The sequence below is a fragment of the Hemicordylus capensis genome, chromosome 2 (assembly GCF_027244095.1).
Source record: "Hemicordylus capensis ecotype Gifberg chromosome 2, rHemCap1.1.pri, whole genome shotgun sequence".
NCBI lineage: Eukaryota > Metazoa > Chordata > Lepidosauria > Squamata > Cordylidae > Hemicordylus > Hemicordylus capensis.
In genome coordinates this window covers 224,145,502-224,162,658 of record NC_069658.1, presented here as the reverse complement: position 1 = coordinate 224,162,658, position 17,157 = coordinate 224,145,502, and the positions used below count along the sequence as shown (strand labels likewise).

The 17,157-nt window shown below is 46.7% G+C and overlaps 2 protein-coding genes across 3 annotated transcripts in view; one reads left to right on the top strand and one right to left on the bottom strand.

Moving 5' to 3' along the window:
* LOC128345824 (zona pellucida sperm-binding protein 4-like) overlaps positions 1-684 on the bottom strand; it is a 40,640-nt gene extending 39,956 nt beyond the window's left edge. Inside the window, exon 1 of one of the 2 annotated variants that reach the window (XM_053298368.1) lies at positions 454-684. In XM_053298368.1, the coding sequence (XP_053154343.1) occupies positions 454-625 (172 nt within the window). In that variant the 5' untranslated portion in view covers positions 626-684. The remainder of the gene's footprint in view (positions 1-453) is intronic. The other variant, XM_053298367.1, reaches the window with a different exon arrangement.
* A 3,540-nt stretch (positions 685-4,224) lies between these two features.
* Positions 4,225-17,157, top strand: part of MAP1S (microtubule associated protein 1S) — a 57,917-nt gene continuing 44,984 nt past the window's right edge. The window contains exon 1 of the mRNA XM_053297323.1: positions 4,225-4,433. Coding sequence (XP_053153298.1) covers positions 4,313-4,433 — 121 coding nt within the window. The 5' untranslated portion in view covers positions 4,225-4,312. The remainder of the gene's footprint in view (positions 4,434-17,157) is intronic.

The window sequence follows — 17,157 nt, the reverse complement described above, 5'->3', positions numbered from 1 at the left end:
CATTTAAAAAAAAAAATCACATTTATGAAGTTTGGTAGCACAAGGGTTCCCAGCCTTAGCACCCCAGACATTGCTAGAACTACAACTCCCATGATTCCCAGCCACAGAGAAGAAAGGCTATTTTAAGAAGTCACCTTAAAATAGCACTTTTTGCCTGGACATAGATAGGACCATAGCTTAGCAGTAGAGCTGAAGGTCTTAGGTTCATTCCCAGCAGCATATCCAGGCAGGGCTGGGTGGAAGGGGACTCTGAAGTCTTGGAGAACCACTACCAGTCAGTTTAGACAGCACTGAGCTATATGGACCAAGGGCCTAACTCAGTAGAAAGTAGTTTCCTGTGACTGGTCTCTTCTAGGCTCTTGTGCCAACAGCTACCCCTTCAGCTCCTTTAAGGGCCCACCCTCAGGGGTGTGTGCACAGACACACACTAGGCACAGGTGAGATTTTACTTACCCAGAAGTTTCACTCCAGAGAGGAAAGCTTTTGTCTTAGGGATCAAAAGGAACTGCAAGCTCTCTTCCTTACAGCTCAGCAAAGCTGTATCCCCAAAAGGTCCTACCCCACAGAAACTCACCTGCACTCCCCAAAAGAGGAGGCAAGCAAACTCTCTAAACAGCAGCATCATTCAATTTTTTTTTCTTCACACACACTCCCCCAGAGACACACCTGCACTTGGCCCCAGCAGAGGGTTTTATACCCTTGAAAGGAAAATGATTGACAGCACCAGCCACCAAACAGACCCTCTTTCCAGAAGCACTGATCCCCTCCCACCTGAGCCCTGTTACAAATCAAGGCTCCATTAAGCCCTGTTGAGCAGAGTGGGGTCTGCTTTCAGAGAGCTGGTCTGGTGGTGGCAAGCACAAGTTGTCCCCTTTGCTAAGAAGTGCAGCTTGGTTTGCAACTGGATAAGTGCCTACATGTGAGCGCTGTAAGAGGGGTTCTCAAACTTGGGTCCCCAGATATTGCTGGACTACAATTCCTGTCATCAATGCAACAGTGAGGATGGGGCCATTTGTAGTTCTACAACATCTGGGGACACAAGTTTGAAAGCCCCTGCCTTAGGAGATGGCTCATTAGCAGAGCATCTGCTTGCATGCAGAAGGTCTCAGGTTCAATCACTTCAGCATCTCCAGATATTATTATTATTATTATTATTATTATTACATTTTATATCTCGCTCTTCCTCCAAGGAGCCCAGAGCGGTGTACTACATACTTGAGTTTCTCTTTCACAACAACCCTGTGAAGTAGGTTAGGCTGAGAGAGAGAAGGGACTGGCCCAGAGTCACCCAGCTAGTTTCACGGCTAGGGCTGGGAGAGACTCCTGCCTGAAACTCTGAAGAGCCACTGCCAGTCCGTGCAGATAAGACTGAGCTAGAAGGACCAAGGGTCTGACTCGGTATAAGGCAGCTCCGTGTGTCCCTAAACATCCCTAAAAGCATGCTCAAGACCTTTACCAGCCTTTATAAAAGCACTAGAAACACATCTTTTTAGCCAGGCCTTCCATTTTTAAATGGCTTTAAATGGTTTTATTTTTTTAATTTTGTTTTTATCTGTTTTTATTTACATGAACCACCTAGAGGCATCTGGGCTAGCCAGCTAGGCAGCATAACAATTCATTATAAATAAATATATAAAATCCTAGCGTTGGAGAGTCCTTTGGAGGCCATCTAGTCCAGCCCCCTGCTCAGTACAGGGAATCCAGACCTAGAGCATCCCCAACAGATGGTTGTCCAGCCTCTGCTTGAAGACCTCCAAGGAGAGGAAATAACCACGCCTTCCTCCCTCCCTCATGTTTTTATACCGCCTAATATGTACATCTCTAGGCGGTGTGCAAAATTTTTAAAAACACAGATTAAAATACACAAGGGGCAATAAAAAGTTTAAAACAGTTATTAAAACAAATTATTAAAATTAATTCTAATTAAAAGCTTGCGAGAACAGGAGAGTCTTGAGGGTCTTGCTGAAAACAAACAGAGAAGGAGATGCTCTTATTTCAGCAGGGAGCATCTTCCAAAGCCCTGGGGCAGCCACAGAGAAAGCCCGGTCCTGAGTAGCCACCAAACGAGCTGGTGACAACCGTAACCAGACCTCTCCAGAAGATCCTACCAGGCAGCAGGGTTCATGACAAAAGAGGCGCTCTCTTAAATAGCCGGGACCCAAACCGTTAAGGGCTTTTATAGGTAATAACCAGCACTTTGTATTTCACCCAGAAACATATTGGCAGCCAGTGCAGTTCTTTCAAAACCGGTGTTATATGGACCCTTCGTGTTGCCCCAGAGACCCATCTGGCTGCCACATTTTGTACCAATTGTAGTTTCCGGACTATGTACAAAGGCAGCCCCAAGTAGAGCGCATTACAGCAGTCAAGTCTAGAGGTTACCAGCATATGAACCACTGTTTTAAGGTCATTTTACCTCTAGGAATGGACATAGATGACATACAAAGCTGATAAAAATTACTCCTGGCCACTGCCTCTACCTGAGAAACCAGGGAGAGCATGAGGTCCAGGAGTACTCCCAAGCTATGTAACTTTCGGAACTTGATTCAATTTTCAAGCCGCTCTTACCATTGAGAAGTTTCTTCTAATGTTCTACCGAAATCTGCCTTTCTGTCTCAAGTCCTTGAGGTCTAGTTCTGTCTTCTGGCTCTGGGGCAGCAGAGAACAAATCTGCTCTGTCTTCTACATGACGACAGCCCTTCAGATCTTTGAAGACAGCTGTCATATTTTTTCTTATTCTTCTCTTCCCCAGACTAAACATACCGAGCTCCTTCAACCTTTCTTTATAGGGATCCTCTGAACCTGTTTCAATTTGTCTACATCCATCTTAAAATGTACTCAGAAATGGGCACGGTTCTCCAGAAACTGTGTGATAGAATTAAGTGGCACTATTGCTTCTCACTATTGAATTGGAAACTGTGCTTTTATTAATGTAGCCTAAAAATCATGTTAACTTAAAATGAGCTGTAATCCTATACACGCTTACTTGGGAGTAAATGTCACCAAAAGAGGCCTGCAGTGCTTACTTGTAAATGGATTCGATCAGGCTGTAAATGGATTCGATCTTGCTTTATCGAATGGATTCGATAAAGTAAGGGTTTCCAGCCTTGGGTCCTCAGATGTTATTAGACTACAACTCCCATTATTACCTGTGACAGGGGATGATGGGAGTTGTGTCCAACAACATCTGTGGTCCCAAGATTGGGCACCTCTGCTGCAAAGTGATTATTATTATTATTACATTTTATATCCCGCTCTTTCTCCAAGGAGCTCAGAGTGGTATACTACATACTCAAGTTTCTCCTCACAACAACCCTGTGAAGTAGGTTAGGCTGAGAGAGAAGTGACTGGCCCAGAGCCACCCAGCAAGTCTCATGGCTGAATACTTGAATGAAGTGGTATTTGCAGCTTTACATTTTGAGTGGCCAACTTTTGATTAGTGAAAGGCAGTACAGAGATAAAGTTGTGCCGTCCAGTTGACTCCTGATGACCACAGACAGAGCCATGTGGTTGTCTTTGGTAGAAGACTTTGCTCCCTAGGTAAGTTACTTCCTCGCTGAGCGATTAGGCAACTATAGCAGAGGTAGTTTAAACAAAATCAATGAAGGAAAGGAAAGGTGCTCTGCACATGGTCGGGGCACTCTTTAGCATTCCTTTTATTCATTTGTGGAAAGGACCATGTTCTTTCTCAGTATCTCTTTAACCTACTTGGGGCACAGCACTCCACTCGCGCAAGGCGACCCTTTTTATTCAGCCGTCCTTTCGCTTGTTCAATGAAAGGTGCCCTGTACTCTTTTCCAGGAGTTCTCATATTGACTTGGGGAAAAGGTCTCTGTGCATGGTCAGGAGCACCTTGTTTGAGAGATACTCTACAGAGGCTGGGCGGGTGGTCTCTGCCTCGCCGCCCCCCTTCCTTGTATTTTTAGCTCACACGGCACATGCTCAGATAAAGTGCCTTTGGGCGGTCTGCACATGTACGACTTGCTCAGGTGCTACTGAGCAGTCCTCCCAAAAGGTACCTATGGGCCCCGAAGGACCCGAAACACGTTGGGTTTCCTGGCCAGTGACTGCAGAGGGAGGCAGCGCACTCTGCACGTGCTCAGGGGCACGGCGCCGCCGTCTCCAGACGCAGTCGTCCCTATTACGTTATGCGTAAGTAAGCGCGCGGGCAGCGCCCACCCTCTTTCCGTCGGTCCACGCCCCCTTCACCCTCATTGGCGGGCGGTGACGCGACGGGCGTGGTCTGTGGTTGGAGGGCGTGGCCAACGGACGGTGCGTCGAGGCGGCGGCAGCGGAGGAGGCGCCCAGGAATATGGCGGCAGTGGGGGCCGGAGGACCGGGAGGCGGCGGGCGCTTCTCGCTTCTGGTCGTCTTTGGCGCTGGGGGAGGCCGAGCTGGGCTGCGCAGGGCGGTGCTGGAGGCCGTCAAAGCCGGTGAGGAGGGGGCCGGAAGTGGGGGGTGGGGAGACGGGGGCCGGAAGTGGAGGGACACGGTGGGGCACCATCATCACCCCAACAATAGTAATCTTATCATGTTAATCGTGCAGGCATAACGGCAGTGACAGTAATGTAGTAATTTGTTATTATTAGGGTCAAATCACTCTTACACTACTTCTAGGTATTAATATCTACCATTACTTCTAGGACTCTAATGATAATGTTGTAGTAGTAAGGATAGTAGGAACAAGAATACCTTGCTCTTTCCCCAAGGAGCCCCAGGCAGTGTGCATGGTTATGTTTATCTTTGCCCCAACATTGTGGGGTAGGCTAGGCTGAGAGAGAAGTGACTGGCTCAGATGCATCCAGTGATCTTCATGGCTGAATGGGGACTTGAACTTGGGTTTCCCCAGTCTAACACTCTAACTAATACTACATGGTGGTTCTTTTGCTACTAGGAGTTGAATATGTGTCTCATCTATTTTTACTTGATTGGTATTATTGTTACTAGGAAACTGTTGCTGATATTAGGATCTATTAACCATATTGTTACTATTAAGAGCTAACAGCTAGTATTACTATTACTGTTACTGTTGGAGTTAGGCTGTAATAGCTATTACTGCAGTTAGGATCTAATAGCTATTATTACTGGGTGCTAAAATACTATTTTATTATAACTACTACTGTTTATTTATCATATTTAAATACTGCTTGATATATCTATCTTATCTAGGTGGTGTACACAATTCAAATTACAATATAAAAACAAAAACAAACACTTTCACAGAATAAAAACAATTCTCAGAGTATTATTAGAGTCTAATAACTATCATTACATTCTGGTAACCATTGTTTAAAATAACATTAAGAACTATCAGGAAGGGCCTTTTACATGTGCTGCCTTCTTTGGAGGGCTGCTGATGACCACCCACACAAGGCATGGTCTTCTCTGAGTGGCCCCTATCCTGTGGAACTCCTTTTGCTAGGAAGCCTGACTGACTTGCCTTCTCCTTGTTGTTGTATTTTTGGTGCCTTCTGAAAACATACTTGTTCCACCATTGGCTATAGAGGTGCTTTGAAAAGTTAGTTATCTTATCTGGTGTTTCAGTTGATTTGCTACCTGATAGGGTTGTAATGGGGGAGAACAGCTATGTTGTTACACTGAGTTATTTGAAGGAGCTGTAGCGCAGTGGTAGTGTATTGGCTTTGTGTCATGCCAAGGGTTTGAGGTTCAGTCCCTGGCAGCATCTGCAGATTGAGCTGAGAAGGACACCACCTGACATCCTGGAGAGCAGCTAATGATCAGAGTAGACAGTCCTGAGCTTGATGGACCAAGGGTCAGACTCAGTAGAAAGCAGCTTCCTGTGTACCTAAACTGGGTTGCTTTTGCTGCTGTTACTTTTCCGGAAGTGGATACCTGGAAGGTAAGTTAGGCGAATAGTACTGACTGACTGCACCAAGATCATCCAGTGAACTTTTGTGGCAGAACAGGGATTTGAATCCAGGTCTTCCCAATCTGAAGTGCTGATCATCACTACTCCACAATGACTTTCTTACGGAGAGGCTGACTGGAGGCAGAGTGAATATTTGGAGGAGAGGTAAAATAAAGAGAGCAGAAAAGAAAGGGCAAGAATGAGGAGGAAATCGTGGGGGAGATTTCTCTCCATCCGTTCATTTCACTAAAGGAAAAGAGAATTTTTCACCTACCCACCCAGTTACTCATTTCAACCTCTCCTGGGAGAGACTTGCTTCAATTCAAGCCAACAATGTCTATCGTACTTATCAAAGTAGAGCATGCAAAACATCAGTCTAGACTGATCCACGTGGGTAGGTGGAAAAGGTTAGACCCAGGCTAGCTTAGTTCATGTCTTTATATGTTACACTAAAAAAAACACTATAAGCCACCTCCTGTAGGATATGCATTAATGAAGTTGTCCTTGTGCATAGGAAGCTGCCTTATAGGAAGTCAGACCGTTGGTCTAGCGAACTCGGTTGTCTGCGCTGACTGGCAGTGGCTTCCCAAGGTTTCAGGAAGGAGTCTTTCCCAACTCTACCTGGAGATAGTGCCCGGGAATGAACCTGGGAGCTTGTGCATGCAGGCAGATGGTAGACCACTGGACTATGCCCCCACCCCCTGAGGGGGAATACCTTACATCACACAGTGCTCATGTAGTCACCCATTCAAATGCAAACCAGAGCAGACAGTTCATAGGGATATCACAAGACCAGCTTGCCTCCCTGCAGGCTTACAAGAAAATCCTATTGAAATTGATTGGACTTTTTCACAAGGAGACACAGATGGGGATGGACTGAAAGTAAAGTGAATAAAAAATTTAGCTCTGACATATTCAGAGTAGGTCAGCTTCGTCTATCCAATTCTCTAAATGTTTCCCATGAGCACACACAAGTTTATAATAAAAATGTTGCTTTTATTTGTCTAGAGAACCAAATAATCTGCTGCTTAATTAAATGGTCTCAAAGCAGAGAACCAAAACAAAAAAAGCCACTTAAAGAGGGTAAGAAAAATAGAGGACATAATCACAATAAAACAACAAGCCATAACAAATAGGGTTTTTAAATTAAATGCCATGCTTGACATTTCACAGCCTGACAGTAAGAGACCAGTTCTAGGCATCTTTACCTTTTAGTAGGACTTTCCTCCAGGTAAAGTAGAGGAAAGCTGAGGATGTTATTTCTCACAGAAATCAGTGGGCAGGAAAGTGTGCAATTTGGGAATGTGCCTGTAACATGTTCTTGTCAAGCTAGAACCTCCCAAATCTGATTTGGAAAACTCTGACAAACCCAGGAAAGTAGCAGATTTGCAGGAGAGGTTTGTGAAAGAAATGGGCTTCAGAAGTAAAGTGGGAGGGGCTGGAATAATATCTGTGGGTTGTCAGGGAAGAAATAACCTGGAAAGGGTTGGGTTGGAAAGGAGCAGCTATGGTCTCCATCCAGTAAAAAACAACAACAACCCAGAAAAAATGTGTGTGGGAAATTAAGTTGGTATTTTAAAAAAGCATAGGGGTGACAGATCAGGACAAACATGGGAAAGGAGGAAATCTTATCTGTCTTGGGGCTCAGCAGTCTTGTGCTTTGCATGCAGACAGTACCAGGTTCAATCCCTGGCAGCATGTTAGTGCTGGAAAAAACTCTTCTCTGTTGCCAGCTAGTGAAGGCAACACAGACCAAGGGTCTAATTCAGCAGAAGGCAGCTTCATCTGGGATGTTGGGAGTTGTAGTCAAACTGAAGAGCCTCAGACCACTCCGGGTCTAGGACATGTTTTTTTGGAGAGAAACAAAAATATTTTGCTGCTTCTTGTTCGGGTTGAAGGAGCGGAGGTGAGAACAGCCTGAGATGGAAGGAAGTGTCTGTGGACCAGGAGGGATTTCCTGGCCTGTGGATGTCTGAGCAGGGTGGGAGATGAGGTGTCTGCTGCTCTGCGAGAGGAGATGACCAAGAGGATTGGAAGCGAACTCTGCTGCAGAGCTCTTCCGGTGTCTGTTTGCCTTTCCTAAGTCTGTGTGTGACCTCATCTGAGATCTGGTGCGGGGTTTGCAGTTTTCAGAATATCCACTGGAATTTCTAGAAAGAGATACGGTGGGGGAAAGTGCAGGCCACAGACTGGGGACTCTCCTTTGCCTCTGACAGTCAAAAGTGCCTAGAAGAGGCTCCCCTTCACCTGCTCCTAGAAGACGGGAGGCCCTGGATGTTTGACTTCTGCTTTCTGGCTCACGCTGTATGAATGCCCTGGAAGGGTAGGCAAGCAACTGCTGCATTTCAGTGCCAGCAAACATTTGTGGGGAAATGCTGTCTGTGGCAAAGTGCTTTGGGGGGCCAAGATATTGGCGGGAGTGGGATGTGGGAGAGGAGATGACCTCTCTGCATGAAGCGTCCAGCAGAGGCTGGAAAGAGAGTTGGACATGATCTTAGCCACATGCCATGTGAAGACTTTGTGCTGTCTCACTGATATGCCTTTTTATTTTTTACCTTTATATCCCGCTCTTCTTCCAAGAAGCCCAGAGTGATGTACGTGGTTATGTTTATCTTCGCAACAGCCCTGTGAGATAGGTTAGGCTGAGAGATGGGTGACTGGCCCAGTTTCTCTCAGTGGGTCTTGTTGTTAAGTGGGGATTTGAACTCGGGTCTTCCTAATCAAATGCTCTAACTACTGTACCACACTGGCTCTCAATTGTTGTGGCTTTGAAATTGCTCTAAAAATTACTGGTGCTCAAGCGCATCCAATGAGATTGATGGGTAGTAGCACAAGGTCCTTTACCCAGTGTAGAATTAGCCTGTGGACCTCAAGGCCGCAAGGGTGGTAGTTGCACCCTTTAGAAGGTGGTGAGACATGCATGGAGGAGACATGCATGGTCACGGTGGCTGTTGGCCACAATAGCTAAACAGGACCTCCATGTTTAGAGGGAGCCTACCTTCCCAGAGGCATTTCTTTGACCATTGGTGGGAACAGGATTCTGGCCTAGATCAGGGATTCTCAGCGTTGGGTCCCCAGATGTTATTGGACTTCAAATCCCATAATCTCCAACCAAAGGCCACTGGGGCTGGGGATTATGGTAGTTGAAGTCCAATAACATCTGGGGACCCAACGTTGAGAATCCCTGGTCTAGATGGTCTGTTCAAGCAGGGCTGCCATTCTTTTCCTTTTTGGAACTAACCTAAAGACTTGAAACGGGTGTCTACAGCTGTGGGGGAAATGGCTTAGGTTTAGAGGCCCTGTTGGTACCAGTGAATAGCACTTCTGTGTGCATAAGAAGATGGTGGCCAATTCCGCCTCTCCAGGAGTGTCTTGGGGAGCGGGGTTGAGGAGTTGCCTTGCTCCTCCAGAACAAGGCAACTTCTTTTGAAGTGGCCCTAGCTTTGATCTCTGGGGTCAAGGGCTTGTTTTCTGTCAGCCTTGGCTCTGTAACCACCCAGCCATGAGCCATACAAAAGAAGCTGGCAGTCTCCCCCCCCCCCCGCCACAATTCCAGTTGGCAGCCATGCCTAGCCTGAGCGAGCAGTGGGTGGCACTCATGGAGCCTGGCAGAGGCACTGTGTCTTTTTAAATTGGCTTTGCTTAACAAATTACTTTTAATTGCTGTTTCTCAGCTGGGCCCAGGAGAGTAGCCGCCGGGCCTGCTTTTCCCCTTGGTGCGGCTGAGTCACCCCTGCAAGGTGCATGCCAGTTGGGAGGCGGCCAGGGCACTTGTTGAGGTGTGGCTCTCCTGGCAGCCAGGATGGGAGGCCCTGCTTGTTGCTGCTTGCAGGGGAGGCTGTTGGTCCTTTCCTTGCCAGCTGCGGTGCTGGGATTACCGCAACCGCAAGCCAGACTGCCTCTGTGGCAGGCTTCGAGTTGTGTGCCGCATGTGGACTCCTGAGCCTCGCTTTTGCTTTCATCTCCTAAAACAACCCTGAAAGCAAGCTTAATCCCTCATGGGAGCGGACTCAGATGAGCTTAGAATGTGCCCATATTCAGGAGGGGGAGCGTCCGATCTCTCTTGGCCTCCACTTTGTGTTTGCCCGCATCATGTGGTCTACTTAGGCAGGAGATCCATGCAATTGCTTCCATTAGGAAGATTATGGCAGCGCTCGTGGGGCTCCCGGGGGCCTCCCGCCCCAGCACCGCCCCAGTTTGGGCCTGCTTTGTTCCAGTGAGGGGTGCATCACGTGCTGCCAGACCACTGCCCTCCTCCCTTCACTCCGTCCAGGGTTCTGTGTGCACTCTTTGTCACCCTCTTGGAATAGAAACAAAACAAAAACACAGCCAGATCAAAACACTCTGAGTAATACAAATGATACGTTTCCTGGAGTCTGTGAATCAGAAGGTCCAGGCTTGGATCCCGGCTCTGTTAGGAACTCAGTGGGTGACCTTGCATCTCTCCCCACCTGCTTTCAGGAGTCTGCTTTGGAGGATTATCGTAAGGCTTGCTCTCAGCAGTGTTGTACGGATGCTAGCACTTGTGATTTCTGCTTCTTTGGCAGCAGTGTCCTGCCTTCAGGATCCAGATTTCTGAAGGAGGGAGCTTTTTCTGGCAACGGTCAGGGACATGGAGAGAGGAGCACACAACTGGGTCGAGGAGTAACAAAGGGCCACGTCAGACAGTGGTGCAACGTTGGGAAACGGAACACCGTGCCCTGCCTCTCTGTGGCTTGCCAGACTCTGATGGCACACTCTGCAGCTGTCCTTCAGATGAACGGTCCAGAGCCTTGCTTTCTCAAAACATCGCAAGGGGAGCTGTCGCAATGCCAGGCGTGTGCAGCCACCGCATGGGTGGTACCCCACAACAGGCTGAACACCACCCCCACAGCTCTCTTTTCTGTTGCATTGGCCTTGGCTGAAATGTGTCCACACCCTGTGCAAATTCAGATGGGCTCAGATGCAGAAGCATCGCAGAGTGAGCCTGTCCCTGCACAAGCAGCGTCCTTGTTGTGACTCAGGCTCTTTGCTGTCCATCAGCTTGCTCCTCTGAGGCTTGGCAACAGTCAGGAGACAAGCCATCAAGCCTGCTGCGGAGCTGACTTAAGCAAGCTTCCTGGAAGGGTGAAGCATTGCTGGCTGCTGAGGTGGCCCATGGGGCATTCCTGATGTGTCATAGAGTTGAAACTGGGCCGGCATGTCCAGAAAGGATTGGAGAGGAAAGGAGAAAGGAAGGCCTGTGGCTGCAGCTGCAAGACTACTTGGGATCCCAGACAGCGTGCCCTGTAACAGGGACTCCCAGATGTCGTTGACTACAATTCCTAGCATCCCTAGCTGCAACTGCCTGTGGCTGAGAATTATGGGAGTTGTCGTCAGTAACGTGTGGGAATCTTGCAGAGAGCACCGATCCCAAATGCTTTCCAACTTTTCTTAATTAACTTTCCACACATGCTTATTCACTTCTTTGGCTTCCATTGTGGAGTAGCGGCTTAAAATAGGGTGATTCCCCCCCACCCCCAGAGGGGTGTGGAAGGACAAGACGTTTACTCTGCATCGACTCACTAAATCAAAGACAGTACTGTGTGGCATGAGGTGAGGCCGCCATTCTTTGGCAGAGTCTCTGCTTTGCATGTAGGAGGTCCTGGTGGATCCAGGCCTTGGCAGCATTTCCAGGTAGTGCCAGGAAAGATCCTTCTCTAAAATCTCAGTGAGCCAATGGCACTCAGTGTAGATAATACGTGGTTAGATGGATCAAGGGTCTGACTCGGTAGAAGGCAGCTCCACCTGTTTCTGTAAGATTTCTAGGCTCTGTCGGAGAATTACGAATCCAGTCTTTTTTTTTTTTGCTAGTGTGGCTCATCAACTCAATACATTAAAACACTTTTCTTACCCTAAACTTTTAAATCCAGGAAAGTCTCCCAGACTTTCACCAGAGTTGGAAAAGCATCTCTGATTCTGAGGTGCCAGCGTCAAGTCCCCAAGCACCCTATACTGCCAGATGATGTCTTCATTTCCAGTTTTTAGTTTTTCCTTATGATTCAGCTTGAGCTCTGCCTCTCAGTCCTTGCTAGAAGTGAAGCTGAAACTTCACAGTGCGCTATGAATCCTGTGGCATCAGGGCTTGTTGTTTTTGAGTAAAACTCAGTGGGTTGATTCTCACGACCACAGTTGGGATAAGAAGAGCCAGGCTCCAAGCCCTGTGTGCGTTCCTGAGTGTGTCAGCAAAAGTTGAGGTAGGAGGAGGGAGATGTGCTTGTCTACCAGTCATGATCTGGATAAGATGATGACAGCCAGCCCACCTTGTCTACCCAGCAATGTAGCGAGGGTGGAGGGAGAGCATGTCCCATGCCATCCTACTTAGATGGTAGCTAGCACGTGACCCTATGGGGGTTTGGGGGAAAGCTTAAAAATTTGTTAAATCACCTGCTTGCCCATTTCTTTTTTTGATTGGGTGGTAGGTAGCACCCACCTTGCCCTACCACCCAACCCACTTTGATGTTCCTAGGAGCTACCCATGGGGAGCAATGGGGTAGTTTGAGTTTCCCCATTGTTCCTTATGTCCAGAACAAGCTGCACTCAGAGTGCACTGCTCACAAGTTTTGCATTGCAATTTGCAATGCATTTTGAAACCCTGCCTTGAAAAGGGAATCTGTCGCTTCCAACACAGATCTCAAACACAGTCCAAAAATGAATCACTGACTCAGAATCCACTGCCAGACACAGTGCCTACACTGCAGTAGCATGACTGGCGCACACAATTACGACTCCTTACATTCCTAGCATTGCACCAGCTTCCACAGCAGCACCCTTAGCAAGCAGCAAGCATAGCCATAAGCTCAATTAGAGCAACTTCAGCCACATTTTGACTGAGTACACTTTGCAATGCAGATTGCAGAGCAGACCAGAGCAGTGAGTGAAGCAAAAGTTAGTCTCAAGGCCAAACATGACGCTCATCACAGCAATCACCAAGAAATATTATATATAAAACACACAGGTACACACATTCTTGCTATTGTGCATTTCTCGCCACAGCACTATCTCACAAATAAAACAATCACAGCTCAAGGCAGGCAGGCAACCAAATTCTTCCTCTGTCAATCTGAGATCAAGCAGAACCAGATAGTTATAGCAACAACAGCCAGTATAGCATAGCATTTTATAGTCGATGGTGCTGATAAAAGAAAATGACAAAATCAAACCAACCTTCCTCCTTTCCTGATGGTATCCTCTTCAAGAGAGGCACACTATAAGGGCTCTTTCTGCTTCTGAGTCCCTTTGAATACATTATGAAATTCCCTCCTTTTGTGTGTCCCCCTACTACCAACCAATGGGGCATAGTTGCCCATGACAACACTTGATTTGTATGATAACAGGCCAACTAAGAAGCAATGAGATTGCAAGCCAGTGCCAGGAAACAAAACAGCAAGGAAAATACAGGCCTCCAGAATGATGCTCAAAACGTCAAAAAATTTCAAATTGAAATGTGGTTGTTTTCTTGAGTGAGCATTTTCCCCCGTGCTTGAAACACTCTATTTCGACACAACTTTTTGTACATTTCTACCCTTGGTATAATCTTAGATTCCCTGGTTGAACTGATTTCCAGGCCTAGAAAATCTCCACGCTCATCTTGTTTGAAGCTGGTTGACCTCCTTCCTCTCTGTGCAGACTTTGCTCTCACAAATGGAATGGATGCTGAGCAACGGCATTTTCCCAACCATGAAGTTTTGCATTTCAGCTGGGGTTGGTCTGTTCTGTATTATAAGAAACATAAGAACAGCCCTGCTGGATCAGGCCCAAGGCCCATCTAGTCCAGCATTCTGTTTCACACAGTGGCCCACCAGATGCCCCTGGAAGCCACAGACAGGAGTTGAGGGCGTGCCCTCTGCCCTGCCATTACTCCCCTGCAACTAGTACTCAGAGGCATCCTGCCTTTGAGGCAGGAGGTGGCCCACAGCCCTACGACTAGTAGCCATTGATAGACCTCTCCTCCATGAAGTCATCCGAACACCACTTAAAGCCATCCAGGTTGTTGGCTGTCACCACATCCTGTGGCAGAGAGTTCCACAAGTGGATCACGGGTTGTGTGAAAAAGTACTTCTGTTTGTTGGTCCTAGACCTCCTGGCAATCAATTTCATGGAGTGACCCCTGGTTCTAGTGTTGTGTGAGTGGGAAAAGAATTTATCTCTCTCTACTTTCTCCACACCATGCATGATTTTATAGACCTCTATCATGTCTCCCCGCACTCGTCTTTTTTCTAAACTAAAAAGCCCCAGGTGTTGTCATAAGAAAGGTGCTCTAGGCCCCTGATCATCTTGGTTGCCCTCTTCTGTACCTTCTCCAGTTCAACAATGTCCTTTTTAAGATGTGACCAGAATTGTACGCAGTACTCCAAGTGTGGTTCTCACCATAGTTTTGTATAAGGGCTTTATAATGTTAGCCATTTTATTTTCAATCTCCTTCCTAATGATCCCTAGCATTGAATTTGCCTTTTTCACAGCTGCCGCACATTGAGTCGACACTTTCAATGAGCTGTCCACCACAACCCCAAGATCCCTCTCCTGGTCCGTCACCAACAGCTCAGATCCCATCAGCATATACTTGAAGTTGGGGTTTTTCGTCCCAATGTGCATCACTTTACACTTGCTAACATTGAACCTCATTTGCCATTTTGTCACCCACTCCCCCAGTTTGAAGAGATCCTTTTGGAGCTGCTCACAATCCGTTGTGGATTTCACTACCCGGAAGAGTTTGGTATCATCTCCAAATTTGGCCACGTCGCTGCTTACCCTTGCTTCTAGATCATTGATGAATCAATTAAAAAGCACCGGTCCCAGTACAGATCCCTGGGGGACCCCACTTCTTACTTCCCTCCATTGTGAAAACTCTCAATTTATACCTACCCTCTGTTTCCTGTCTTTCAACCATTTAGCAATCCACACATGTACTTGTCCCTTTTATCCCATGACAGCTAAGTTTCCTCAGGAGTCTTTGATGAGGAACTTTGTCAGAAGCTTTTGGGAAGTCCAGGTAGACTATGTCAACTGGATCACCTTGATCCACACACTCGTTGACACTCTCAAAGAAGTCCAAAAGGTTGGTGAGGCAAGATTTACCTTTGCGGAAGACATGCTGGCTCACTCCCGGCATTCATTTGGCTTCTCGTCCTGGGAGGGACGCATCACTGAGGCAGAGGGCCCTGGGGATCCTTGCTGCTGGAGGAGGCGGCTCATCCGTCAAATGTATTTTGAAACTTTTTCAGGTGTCTCATTGTAATGGTTAAAGTGACCTTATTAGTCTCTGAGCCAGACCCACAGATTTTGGCCATTGGTACCATCTTGGAGGACCATTGCTCATAATGATTTTTGGCAAAGTCTACCCCCCTACAGAGGGAAAAGAGATTGTAGCATTGTTGCACTTATAGTAGTCTGGGTGTTATCGCCCCTTATTTATCCTGACCCCCCAACAATTACAGTGAAATTGCAGTCATGTTTGTGTGGAGGAAAGGGTTAGGATCAGGGTTAGGGCAACAACGAACTAATTGTTATATTCCATGGGGTAACATTTGGAGAACATTCCAGCTAATTTTCACTTCTATTCCTCTGACAACATCAATAAGATTTTTCAGTAGTTCTTGTGTTTTTAAGACTTTGAAAAGCTTTTAAAACACTATTGCAAATTTGGCTGCTGCGGGCCCGATGTTCAGGACAATAAAAGAATGACAACCTGCTGAAAGCTGTAAGGCCTGGAATGCTGTCGCCTCTTTCCCATCTCTAGGGGCAAAGGTCACAATGAGCATTTGCCCCCTCCAGACAGTACTGACCACTCCAGTTGGCTCATGTACTATATGTTTTCTTTTCAAAAAAAAAAAAAAATTAGAGTCTTAACAGACCATACTTCAGCTCTGAGAGCTGGGCTTAGAAGTAGAATCTGGAGAGAGAGAGAGATATTTATTTTACCTTGCACTCTTTGATGGAAGAAGCAGATTGCTCTGTTTGAAGATTTCATGAAGTGACTGCCACACTTCCCAGTCCAGCCAGGCTTCTTGACACCAGCCAGGAAGCAACCACAACTGAACTTGCATTTCTGGGTTCCTTGTTTTAAAAAGTTGGGGGGTGGGGGCGGAAACAAAAATTACATCATGTGGGTATTTTGGGATTCTTACTTACACCATTGCAGAAGCTGGAGCGCAGCCACATCTTCTTCTGTCTCACTGCATATTTTTCCTTGGTCTAAGACATAAGGCCTGGAGCAACTCCATGGAGGAGAGAGGAAGATTTTAGGAGTGCAATCTGGAATTATATCCCCAAGGAGTCATATTTACATTAAAGCTGTGTTTCTTTTTGACATGGTTCTGGCCCAAACCTTTTGATTCATGCTTGTCAAGAAGCTTGTGGGATGCCTCAAGTTTTGGTTGCATGTAAACTTGCTTTGTTTATAACCAAATCTGTGTTGGAGGCTACTTCAAGCAGAAACAAGACCCAACTGTCTGTTGAAGATGGTTTCCCCCCACCCCCACGCTGTCCTTATAAACACATGAGGCTAGTTCACAAAGTCATCAATAGAGTAGGACAAGTGTCCTACCCAAGTTCAGGAGCTGTGTGAGCTCCTGTTCTGTGATTGTGTGCTAGTAGAAAACATACTGTAAGTACCTCCAGTAACTGTTGCTGGTGTCTATCTTATGTTTCTTTTAGATTGTCAGCCCTTTGGGGATAGGGATCCATCTTATTTATTTATTATTTCTCTGTGTAGCCATTATTATTTCTCCCTGAGCCATTTTTGGAAGGGCAGTATAGAAATTGAATTAATAAATAATATTAATAACCCCCAGTGAGGCACTACCTTGGTGTGCTTGTGGGGCTTGCGTGCTCTGAGGAAGGTGAGAGCTATGCCAGAGGTCCAACCATACTGGAAAGGTCTCACCACAGGAGCCAGACAAAGAGTGCCTCTCCCATCAACAATATGGTGAGACGTAACTTTCATAGATCTATACCGGATCAGTCGTTGCCCGGGTCAACAAGGACCACACCAGGTGCTGGAGTCCCTGGACATCTGGTGGCAAGTGGGCTACAGGACTCAGGATCTTCAGTTGAGCAACCAGGGCTGGAGACTGCAGGGTTATTGCAAGAAGCGTAACTTAACCGGAAAAAATATACGAAAAACACCAACAAGGAAATAATGATTTGCTATTACAGCCTATATTCTGCGACAATATCTATATTGTTATTTTACATTTTTTATTTTTACATTTTATATCCCGCTCTTCCTCCAAGGAGCCCAGAGCAGTGTACTACATACTTAAGTTTCT